We start from the raw sequence: 9,824 nt of genomic DNA on the forward strand, positions 1-9,824 counted from the left end.
CTTTAGATTTTTCTACTTTTTCTGTGTATTTAGTATATGATAGTACCAAAAACAATGTAACTTTTACTCATGCCAAATGATAAGAGGGCGCAGGGCAAACCCCCAAACAGAATTCCCTGCTCCCTCGCAAAAACATAAACAAAAAGTTTTTAAAAAAATAGAATGTAACAAACAACACAAATCTTTTCAATGAATGAAATGACTTCGTTAATGACTTTACCGATCTGTGTGCCATAAACTGATGGCGGCGGAGGTGGTGTCACAATAAAAGCAAAGTTAGTTTATGAATAAAAAGAATTTTTTAGAAATTGTTTTCGAGATTTATTATTATTATTGTTGTTGTTATATGTTATTATTTATTATTATTATTATTGGATTTTTGTTGTATATCTATCAGTCTGTGTATGTATGTATCTTGGTTGAGGTATTCTCCAAGATGGAGATGAGTACAAACGTCCCCAATATGGTAGGCTTGATAATTGCTAAGAATTCTTAGCATGAAACCATTGGTCTTGTTAACCCTCATATATATATGAGACAGCCAGATAGACAAATATATTTGAGAATTCCATGAAAGGTTGATGTTGAGGTAGTGTTGCAGATAAATGCGATTAGGCTTCATCCTTACATATCTATCTGTCTGGCTGTCTGTCTATCTATCTACATACACAGACACACACATATGTAGACACATATATTCAGAAACACACACACATACATACATAGACATATATATACATACATATATATATATATATATATATATAAAGGCACAGGAGTGGCTATGTGGTAAGTAGCTTGCTTACCAACCACATGGTTCTGGGTTCAGTCCCCCACTGCATGATGCCTTGGGCAAGTGTCTTCTGCTATAAACCTCAGGCTGAATCTCCCCCGAGAACTACGTTAAGGGTGCACGTGTCTGTGGAGTGCTCAGCCACTTGGATGTTAATTTCACGAGCAGGCTGTTCTGTTGATCAGATCAACTGGAACCCTCATCGTCGTATGTTACGGAGCGCTACTTTATCATGCCTAATTGTGTTTATCTGCTTCATTGTCTCTCTGCCAAACTTAATTGTATATAGATATATATATATGTATGCATATATACTTATTAACAGTACTACTTATATATATATAATATATATTTTTTTCATTTTTCAAATTTCTAGTATTCAACTCTTATGAAAAATGAGCAAGGTAAGTGCTTCAACCCTTTATGGTTACTCACCCCTCTGCGGTTACCTATGATCCCTTCATATAAATCACGTCAGTTTTAAAGTGTTCATATTTAAATTAAAACCTTTCACCTCAACATTTATGTACGTACCTTTTGTTAAGCGATCATCATCATCATCACCTGTTTTCCATGCTGGGATGGACTGGACAGTTTCACAGGAGGGCCATTCCAGGCGCCAGTTGTCTGCTTTGCCAGACCCTGTAGCCTGCCCCTTCTTAACCAACATTTGTAGCGTTCTCTTTCGCTGGTAAGCTTTTACCCGCAAACTTGACTTGAGAAATTTCACGTGTTTGCTTAACAGAACCTTCTCTGCTACTTATATCCCCTTCCCTCTTCCTCTACATTTTCCTTACTACTACTACTACCACCACCACTACTACTACTACTACTACTACCACTACTACTACTACTACTACTATCTCTGATATTGGTACAACCACCATCGCTACTGCAAATATCACTACTACTGTAGCTGGAGTCACCACCAACACCACCACTACTACTACTGCAGCTCATACTGCCACCAGCACCACCATTACTACTACTACTACTACTACTACTACTACTACTTCAGCTGGTGTTTCCCCCACCACCAACACCACTCTCTACAAACACATCCCTATCCTTCTCACTCTCTCTGCTCTGCCCTGCTACTCATATCCCTTTCCCTTTTACTCTATATTTACCTTACTACTATTACTACTACTACTGTTCTTTCAGCACATGATGACAGTATCTGGAGCTGTGCATGGGGGCGGAACGAAAACGATGGAAGCGAAAACATAGTAACCGGGAGTGTTGATGATGTTGTCAAGATCTGGAGTTGGTAAGTTCATGTAAAGCTGTGGCCCCCAACCCTTTTTCACCTCTGGACCCCTTTCGGTTCCTATTTTGTTCGGATGGACCCCCTATAACCATTCGATGTCTAAAAAATCCTATTTAATAAGCACAGCCGTAGCTGTGGGGTAAGGACCTTGCTTTACATTTAACGGATATTTGTCCTCATCTTGTTTGTTGTTAACACATTTCGGCACACACATGATGGGCTTCTTTCAGTTTCCGTCTACCAAATCCACTCAGAAGGCGTTGATTGGCTTGAGGCTGTAGTAGAAGACACTTGCCCAAGGTGCCATGCAGTGGGACTGAACCCAGAACCATGTGGTTGGGAAGCAATCTTTTTACCACACAGCCAAGCATAGAAGGAATTAATATTGTTACTAATGTTATTATTTTTTTTCTGCTAATTCTTGCAGGAAGGACAACATGCTTGAGCCAGTCCATATTCTGGAAGGTCACCAACTGGGAATTGTGTCCATTGACATCAACTCAACAGGAACTTGTATCCTTTTCTTTTGACAAACCTCCAGTGTTTCTAATAAGACTTACATTTAGGGGCAGCTTTTGAGTGACCACACCATACAACTAGGCTATTCGACCTGGTCTCCACAGCTGGACTATTGACCAAGTCATGTGACTACATTCACAACCGGTGTCAGTACTGGACAGTTCACCATACCTCATTATTCGGCTGTTGACTGGGTGTCATAAGTGACCGATGGAAATGGTGACTGATAGGAAGGACCACCATGAAACTGTGAACAGAGCAACATCACTCATAAATCATCTCAGTCATGACATGAAACGTAGAGGCGCGTGGCTTAGTGGTTTAGGTGTCGGCACCATGATCGTAAGATTGTCGTTTCGATTCCTGGACCGGGCGACGCGTTGTGTTCTTGAGCAAAACACTTCATTTCACGTTGCTCCAGTCCACTCAGCTGGCAAAAATGAGTAACACTGCGATGGACTGGCGTCCCATCCAGCTTGGGGGGACACATACGCCATAGAAACCAGGAAACTGGGCCCATGAGCCTGGCTAGGTTTTAAAAAGGGCGCATTTATTTATTTTTTATGACATGAAATAATAAAAATGGATGTGAAATAATAAATATATTTGTTATATTGCTCTAATTTAGTTCTATGTTCTGCCTAAATATTGAACTAAATTCAGTGACTCTGCTTTATTTCGTACGTTCACCTCGTGTCCTTTTAAGGTGAACTGTTGACTATCTTCTGATTTGCATATTGGTTTGTTTTGTAATTTCATATTGGTTTGTTTTGTAATCAAGCAGTGTCTGATGATTGTACTAGGACACCTGACATATTAAAAAAACATGTTTGGTATGCTCTCAGCACATGAAACTAATAGTACCACTTAAAAACATATATTGTGTTTAGGTGATATTTATCTCTCACCAGATGGAGTACTTTTTGGTTGATCTTACCATCATGGAACAGGACACTGTATGTATGCATGTATGTATATATGCAAACTTTAGGTTAGTTAAAGTATGTATGGGAATCTGATAGGAGGCAGCACTGGGCAGATATGGTGTTTTTACACCTTTTACCATAAGAGAGAAATTTTTCTCCATGGTCACTGCAGTGAATTTGTGTTTAGGAGTTGAAATATTTCACAAACATCTTTTAACTAGCCTAAACTTTGCATATACATATGTATGTATGTATGTATGTATAAGTCCATGTGTGTATATTTTTGTATCTGTGTTTGTCGCCCTACTTCACCACTTGATGACTGGTGTTGGTTTATTTATGTCCACATTACATAGAGGTTCAGCAAAAAGAGACCACTAGAGTAATTACCAGATTTAGAAAAGCACAAGTTCTGGAGGTCAATTTGTTCGATGCACAACCCTCTCTACTCCATGTTTGGTGTTCTTAACTGTGTTCTACAGTGGCAGCTTCGAGCAGCCTTGGCAGTCAGATTAGAATCTGGGATCTTGAAACTGGAAAACTCGCCAAAGGAATCGATGCTAATCCTGGTAAGAAATAGTTTTTAATCTATATTTTTTCTTACCCTGCATGTGTAAGCGAAAGTAGGGTATTTGTAATCCGTCGTCTTTGTCTGTGTGTTTGTAAAATTACTGGAAAACGGTTGAACGAATTTTCACCAAATTTAGCAGAAATACCCATTGAATGTGTGGCTTGAAACGATGAACGTTTGGTTTGATTATCTTCAAACATACATAAATACATACATAGATAGGCACAGGAGTGGCTGTGTGGTAAGCAGCTTGCTTACCAACCACATGGTTCTGGGTTCAGTCCCACTGCGTGGCACCTTGGGTAATGTGTCTTCTACTATAGCCTCGGGCTGACCAAAGCCTTGTGAGTGGATTTGTTAGAAGGAAACTGAAAGAAGCCCGTCAAGCAACCATTACACTCTCGGAGTGGTTGGCATGTTAGGAAAGGCATCCAGCTGTAGAAAACCCTGCCAAATCAGACTGGAGTCTGGTGCAGCCTTTCAGCGTGCCAGCCTTGTTCTTGCAAGGGTCGGAGGGAATTTGTTGAGGAAGAATTTTCTGTTGCCGACCTTCCCCCGTTTCCAAGCAATATTTCCCCCTGGTCAGACCTCATCATCATTTAACATCTGACCCCCGACCTTCTCAAGTCAAACTCTTGCCCTCCACCAGTCTTTGACTGCCCACAACAAACTCTCTGTTTTTCCATTTACAGCTGATGCGTGGACCTTAGCATTTTCACCTGATTCCCGTTACCTGGCCACTGGTAGTCATACAGGTAAAATTAATCTGTTTGGTGTAGAGTCAGGACAAAAGGAGAGCTCGATGGATACAAGAGGAAAGTTTGTCCTCAGTTTAGCATATGTAAGTTGAAACAATGGTTCATTATTATTATTATTATTATTATTATTAAGGCAGCTAGCTGGCAGATTCGTTAGTATGCTGGATGAAATACTTAACGGTATTTCGTCTGTTGCTGCGTTCTGAGTTCAAATTCTGCCGAGGTCAACTTTGCCTTTCATTCTTTCGGAGTCGAGTAAATAAGTACCAGTTACGCACTGGGGTCGATGTAATCGACCTAATCCTTTCCCCCAAATTTGATGCCTTGTGCTTCCAGTAAAAAGGATTATTATTATTATTATTATTATTATTATTATTAAGAAAGGTTCAATTCCATGGTTATTCATGACCAAAGGGGGTCTTTACCCCCTTACCTTTATTTTATTTTACCTTTATTGGTAATGTGACCTATTTTACCTTTATTGGCAATATGACCATCCCTGCCAAATATAACAGTATTGGTTTCAACACATGATTTCACATCAAGAATCTTGCAAAGCAGATTCCTAATTGCAAAAACATTTACTGTTTGTGATTTAGTATTTTTTTTTTATTTTTCTAACATTTTTCAGAGTCCAAATGGTAAATATATTGCGTGCGGTGCTATTGACGGCATTGTAAATATTTTTGATACAACAACAGGTCGACTGCTGCATACGCTGGAAGGTAAGGACTATATAGATCTTGGTGCATTTCTGCTCCCCCTCCCCCCGCAGTTAGGGTCGTATTGAACCAAAGATGCTCTGTTGTAGATTTAGTGAAAACCTTACTGCATTTCTAAATGTTTGAGATTGAACTAAAAACCAGGCACCCTCTGGAGTAAGACACCTGTCTCTGTCCTTCTATGATTCTCTGATTTCTCACCTGGCTCGTAGTCAGTTATCTTGGTTCCATTCCTTCTCTCAGGTGAGAAGTCTTTGTCTTGAAACAATTAAGTCATCTTGGTAACCCCACTAAAAAGCACCTGTGCAGGTGTCACATAAAACACACCTGTGCAGGTGTCACATGAAATGCACCTGTGCAGGTGTCACCTAAAAAGCACCTGTTCAGGTGTCGCCTAAAAAGTACCTGTGAAGGTGTACAAAACAGCACTTGTGCAGGTGTCACATAAAAAGCACCTGTACAGGTGTCATGTGAAAAGCACCTGTATAGGTGTCACGTGAAAAGCACCTGTCCAGGTGTCACATAAATAGCACCTGTATTGGTGCCACGTAAAGAGCCACTGTGCAGGTGTCGCCTAAAAAGTACCTGTGAAGGTGTACAAAACAGCACTTGTGCAGGTGTCACATAAAAAGCACCTGTACAGGTGTCATGTAAAAAGCACCTGTGCAGGTGTCACATAAAAAGTGCTGGTAATGGTGCCTGTTTAAACTCAGAATAAATTCAATCTTTATTTTTATTTGAAATGTTTGAAATTAATTGTTATTTTGTTTGTTTCTCTCTTTTGTCAGGTCACGCCATGCCAATCCGGTCCCTCTGCTTTTCACCCGACTCCCAACTGCTGGTCACGGGGTCAGATGATAATCACATCAAAATCTATGATGTGTAAGTGACAAAAAAAAAAAAAAAAGAATTGACAATTATCGAATTTTAGACATTATAACCCTAGGCTGCCACCACCACCACCACTACACCATCACCACCACTATCATAACCACCATCGCCTTCACTACTACCATCACCATCACCAACACCACCACTTCCACCATTATCACCATAACCACTACCACCACCACCACCACATATATCTACTTTTTTTTGTTGCTTGTTTTCATGTAATTATTTATTAACTTTAATTAATGTTTCTCTAATTACAGACAACATGCCAATCTAGTTGGTACCTTGTCTGGTCATGGTTCCTGGGTGCTCACTGTTGACTTCTGCCCTGATAATGCTCATTTTGTCTCAGGGTAAGTCTTTCTTTCTTCAGTTTTTGCACCCCTCCCCTTTTTATTTTCTCTTTCTATCTCTGTCTAACACAGAATTTTTTTTTTTATGTTTGTAAAGACTTCCATCCATCCATCCATCATCATCATTTAATGTGTGTTGTCCATACTGGCATGGCTTGGATGGTTTGACCAGGGCTGGTAAGCTGAAGGGCTGCACCAGACCCCAGCTTCTACAGCTGGATGCCCTTCCTGATGCCCACCACTCCGAGAGTGTAATAGGTGGTTTTATGTGCCAGGTATTGGTTACCTTCGGGTTTATCTTACAAGTCACTTGCCCAAGGAGCCATGCAGCGGGACTTGAACCCAAGACCGCATGATTGGGAAGCAAGCTTCTTAACCATGCAGCTATACCTCCATCCATGTATGTACAACGTCAAATAAAATGTGTGTATAATATTCTTTCAGGTCATCAGATCGCAGAGTGAAAATATGGGACGCCACTACAAGACAGTGTGTACATACTTTTGTAGAACATTGTGATCAAGTAAGAATTTTGTTTTCGTCGTCATCATCGTCGTCGTCGTCGTCGTCATCGTTATCGTTATTGTTATTATTATTATTGTTATTATTATTGTTATTATTAAAAAACAATAAAGAAGACTGCGACTGTTATCAAGTGAACAATATTTTGATATCTCATGTGTCTTCCACAGGTTCAAAAATAAACTTGGAGCTAATCAACGGCAGCATTCGTCCTATTTTTCTGGACTGCCATGTTGGCTTGGCGATCACTATTAATATTATTATTATTATTTCCATTGTCATCATCACCACCATCACCATCATCGTCACCACCACCATTGTCATTGTTTGCACTTTTCCATGCTCGCATGGTGCAGATTGAATTTACCAAGGTAGATTTTCTATCGCCCGGTGCCCCCTGATCCGAGGTAAGCTCTCAGTTGCTTGTCATGTGATCAGCAGGCCACTACACCTTAAACTCCCCCCCCCTCCGTCACTGTCAAAGACAGTAGGGGTTACTTTAGAAAAACCTATGAAATGTCCAGTTTTACCCCTCAACCTCCCTCATTTTACATGCTTTGTTGTTTTTCTCTCCAGGTTTGGTGTGCCAAGTACAATCCGGAAGGGAACAAGGTTGTGTCAGTCTCAGACGACAAGTCCATCCACATATACGATTGTCCACTATAGTGATGTACGACCACAGCTGCCTTGACCATTGTAACAGATACCCACCCACTCCACAGGGTGTCTTTGTCACTGTCCACTACAGCTACATGCTATCACAGATCTCTGTAACAACTGACCACTCCAGTAACAGACTGTGTCGGTTCTGTTTATTACTGTCCGCTCGAGTGATAAGACTACCACAGAAGAGGGAAATATGTAATCAGTCACTGAGGGCATGCATCTATGTCTGTCTCCATAAATGCTGTAATCAATAAAATATCAAACCCGCCCCCTTCCACCCACCACCCCACTGTCAATAAAAACTGCTTTAACAAAAGGAAAACAAATGTTGTTTTGGTATTAATTATTTGATTCCATTCTGGTCCCGATTTTAGCTCTTTAGCATTCCGGATTGTTCTGTCAAATGTAATGCTTATTTTTTTCACATTGGATATGGATGAGGACAGCTGTGTGAAGAAGTTTCACACCCTAACAGTGAAGGGCGCTTGTGGAAGGGGTAGAGCCAGGAAGGCATGAGATGAGGTGGTGAAGCATGACCTTCAAATGTTGGGCCTCACAGAAGCAATGACAAGTTACCAAGACCTTTGGAGATATGTTGTGCTTGAGAAGACCCGGCAAGCCAAGTGAGATCGTAGTCGTAGCTGATGCCAGTGTTGCATAACTGGCCCGTTTATAAGTACCCTTCAAGCGTTGGGTAATATGTTGTGCTTGTGAAGATCTGTTGAATTGGGTGAAATTGTCTTTGTGGCCGATGCCAGTGTTGCTGAACTGGCTCCTGTGCTGGGGGTATGTAAAAAGCACCCACTACACTCTCGGAGTGATTGGCGTTAGGAAGGGCATCCAGCTGTAGAAACCTTGCCAAATCAGACTGGAGCCTGGTGCAGCCTCCTGGCTTTCCAGTCTTCTGTCAAATCGTCCAACCCATGCCAGCATGGAAAGCGGACATTAAATGACGATGATGATTGTTTTGAATTAATCAAGCATTATCTTGTAGCTTTGAGATTTCGATGATGGGATTGTTTTTATTTTTAGAACGACATTGTAGGGTAGGTGTGAGAGGCCAGATCTAAATATATTTTTATTTTCCATTTTATTTTCCATTTTATTTAGATCTGAAGAAGCTTTCTCCTACATTTTTTAATTGCAAAGTCTTTGATCAGATTCTTGATGTGACACCACGAACTCTTCGAAATTATATTTCTTAAAATATTATTTAAGCAGAGGGCGAAGGTTCTGTGTGTAGCATGACTGGATTAAAACCTACAGAGGCCCTAAGCACATAAATATATACCAGACTTAATCACATAAATGTGAAACAAGGTGGAAAAAAATAGTACTCAAATACCAGCGGTAGAGTAATATGCTTTATTATAAAGCAGCAAAAAAAATCACAAAAACTGTTACTCAGAGTTTCACGTTCCTTTTCGTTGGATAGTTTTGTTTAGAATATATATATGCATCATCATCATCATCGTTCAACGTCCGCTTTCCATGCTAGCATGGAAAGCGGACGTTAAACGATGATGATGATGTATATATGTATATATATAAATATATATTATATACATATATAAAAATATATATATATATATGATGGGCTTCTTTCAGTTTCTGTCTACCAAATCCATTCACAAGGCTTTGGTTGGCTTGAGGCTATAGGTTGAAGACATTTGCCCAAGGTGCCATGCAGTGGGACTGAACCAGGAACCATGTGGTTGGTAAGCAAGCTACTTACCACACTGCCACTCCTGCTGTGATGTATGTCTAATGTCTCTCTCTCTCTCTTTATGTGTGTGAATCTGTTTATGTTTGTATGCATGTGTAATATCT

At 40.3% G+C, this 9,824-nt stretch overlaps 1 protein-coding gene across 2 annotated transcripts in view; it reads left to right on the forward strand.

Moving 5' to 3' along the window:
* The window catches only part of LOC106878058 (SKI8 subunit of superkiller complex protein), a 19,012-nt gene extending 10,692 nt beyond the window's left edge, over positions 1-8,320 (forward strand). For both annotated transcript variants that reach the window (XM_014927147.2, XM_014927148.2), the window contains exons 2-11: positions 1,170-1,197; positions 1,958-2,063; positions 2,491-2,576; positions 3,991-4,077; positions 4,772-4,920; positions 5,469-5,562; positions 6,348-6,441; positions 6,714-6,806; positions 7,251-7,329; positions 7,905-8,320. In XM_014927147.2, the coding sequence (XP_014782633.1) occupies positions 1,170-1,197; positions 1,958-2,063; positions 2,491-2,576; positions 3,991-4,077; positions 4,772-4,920; positions 5,469-5,562; positions 6,348-6,441; positions 6,714-6,806; positions 7,251-7,329; positions 7,905-7,994 (906 nt within the window). In that variant the 3' untranslated portion in view covers positions 7,995-8,320. The remainder of the gene's footprint in view (positions 1-1,169; positions 1,198-1,957; positions 2,064-2,490; positions 2,577-3,990; positions 4,078-4,771; positions 4,921-5,468; positions 5,563-6,347; positions 6,442-6,713; positions 6,807-7,250; positions 7,330-7,904) is intronic.
* Positions 8,321-9,824: the final 1,504 nt, after the last annotated feature.

Source organism: Octopus bimaculoides, chromosome 28 (assembly GCF_001194135.2).
Source record: "Octopus bimaculoides isolate UCB-OBI-ISO-001 chromosome 28, ASM119413v2, whole genome shotgun sequence".
Lineage (NCBI taxonomy): Eukaryota > Metazoa > Mollusca > Cephalopoda > Octopoda > Octopodidae > Octopus > Octopus bimaculoides.